We start from the raw sequence: 661 nt of genomic DNA on the forward strand, positions 1-661 counted from the left end.
GATGCGCCCTTCGGCGGTAAGTGGATGGCTGGGGAAGGCCTCCCAGCGGCCAGGCCCACCTCTCCCGGGGGTGCGTGGGGTGCCGTGGCCCCCAGGTGGCCGAAGGCAGAAGGATCGCGGGCAGCAGTCTCCCCACGCCCAGAGAGGGGTCAAGAGTTCTGTTTATCTTACCAAACATCTCTGGAATGCCTCCTGGGGACAGAGGCAGCTGGCCGCCCAGCTCGGGCTGGGGGGCTGCCCGGGGCCTGGTGGGGGGCTGCTGGGAGGATGCTGCCACAGGCCTGCCCTGGGGGTCTCAGGAGACTCCTTCCAGGGGCCCGGGGAGGAGCTGGGGATGTGGGGCCTTCCCCAGGGAGCCGGTTCCCAGCTGGGCCCAGTGGAAGGAGCTGGCTAAAGTGGGGTGAAAGGCCGCACACCCCCTGGGCCGGGGCCTGCCTCCCTGCCCAGGCCTCTAGTGGCCAGCCTTGAGCTGCCCAGCCCTCCTCGCACATGGGCTGGGTGGGAGGGCAGCCCCAGGCTTGGCCCGGCAGGGGCGGGAATGGGGAGACCCCGGCCAGGGAGAGTTGGTGCCCCGGGCAGGTGTCTTACGCCTGCCCCCTTCTCTCCGCAGACCCTCACCTCCTGCGCACCCTCACCCCCGAGAGGCTGAGCCACGTGGCGG

At 70.8% G+C, this 661-nt stretch overlaps 1 protein-coding gene across 1 annotated transcript in view; it reads left to right on the top strand.

The window, feature by feature from the left end:
- Nucleotides 1-661, top strand: part of MYRF (myelin regulatory factor) — a 24,790-nt gene that overhangs the window by 7,898 nt on the left and 16,231 nt on the right. Inside the window, 1 exon segment of the mRNA XM_014544544.1 lies at nt 611-654. Coding sequence (XP_014400030.1) covers nt 611-654 — 44 coding nt within the window.

Source organism: Myotis brandtii, unplaced genomic scaffold, assembly GCF_000412655.1.
Source record: "Myotis brandtii unplaced genomic scaffold, ASM41265v1 scaffold369, whole genome shotgun sequence".
Taxonomy (NCBI): domain Eukaryota; kingdom Metazoa; phylum Chordata; class Mammalia; order Chiroptera; family Vespertilionidae; genus Myotis; species Myotis brandtii.